Raw genomic sequence first — 753 nt, 5'->3', positions numbered from 1 at the left:
TTGCTCAAAATGGCTCCTCAGGCTCTCATCGGTGGTTTCAAAGCTCAACCCTCCAATGAAGAGCTTCCTCAGCTGTTCGGGCTCTTTAGGAGACTGGAGTGGGGGAAGGGGGAAGTGTTAAATGGACTACAACACGAAACAATTTCCATCAAGGAAAAGAAAAACTAGACACCAACTGTGTACCTAGCACTTATTGTTTGTTCAGGTCGCAACAAGCCACGTGCTTCTCCCCACCAAGGGAGGCAGTATGCTGGGGGTTGGGAGTGCTGGGAAATCGCAAGCGCATGCGTCTCTAGTCGTCTTCCGACGCACGCGCAACAAAGGCTTGGGTGGGAGGGGTGCATCTCCATAATGGGACTAACCACTCTTCAGAAATCTCGCTCACCAAGGCAAGGTTTAAAAAAAGACAAAGATCCTGTGTGCCTAAGAATTTTGCTACGAGTAGCGAGTCCCGCGTGATAACTCGTGGTTGGCGGAGAGCGGCCTCATGGCGATCAAGAGGACAAAATGGCGACTTGAACTTTGGGAGGGGTAGGCCTTGGCAGCGACCGAAGTTAACTGTAGAATCGGCTGGTGCAAGGAACGAAACCAAGCCGCATCTTACCGATTCAGGAAAGGGAGACGAAAAAATTCAAGTTGGAAAGCTCGCCTAACTCACCTCTGACTTAGACATGACGGCAGGGAGAAGAGAGACTTTAACGATGCTTCTTCGGCGGCGTCCACGGGCAGAAAGGAGCAAGCTGACGAACGTAT

General features: G+C 51.1%; 1 protein-coding gene across 1 annotated transcript in view; it reads right to left on the bottom strand.

Moving 5' to 3' along the window:
* The window catches only part of HNRNPA1 (heterogeneous nuclear ribonucleoprotein A1), a 12098-nt gene that overhangs the window by 5777 nt on the left and 5568 nt on the right, over positions 1-753 (bottom strand). Inside the window, exon 10 of the mRNA XM_011992617.1 lies at position 366. Coding sequence (XP_011848007.1) covers position 366 — 1 coding nt within the window. The remainder of the gene's footprint in view (positions 1-365; positions 367-753) is intronic.

The sequence above is a fragment of the Mandrillus leucophaeus genome, unplaced genomic scaffold, assembly GCF_000951045.1.
Source record: "Mandrillus leucophaeus isolate KB7577 unplaced genomic scaffold, Mleu.le_1.0 Scaffold414, whole genome shotgun sequence".
Lineage (NCBI taxonomy): Eukaryota > Metazoa > Chordata > Mammalia > Primates > Cercopithecidae > Mandrillus > Mandrillus leucophaeus.
Note: the sequence above shows the minus strand (reverse complement) of the source record. Positions and strands in the feature narration are given on the sequence as shown.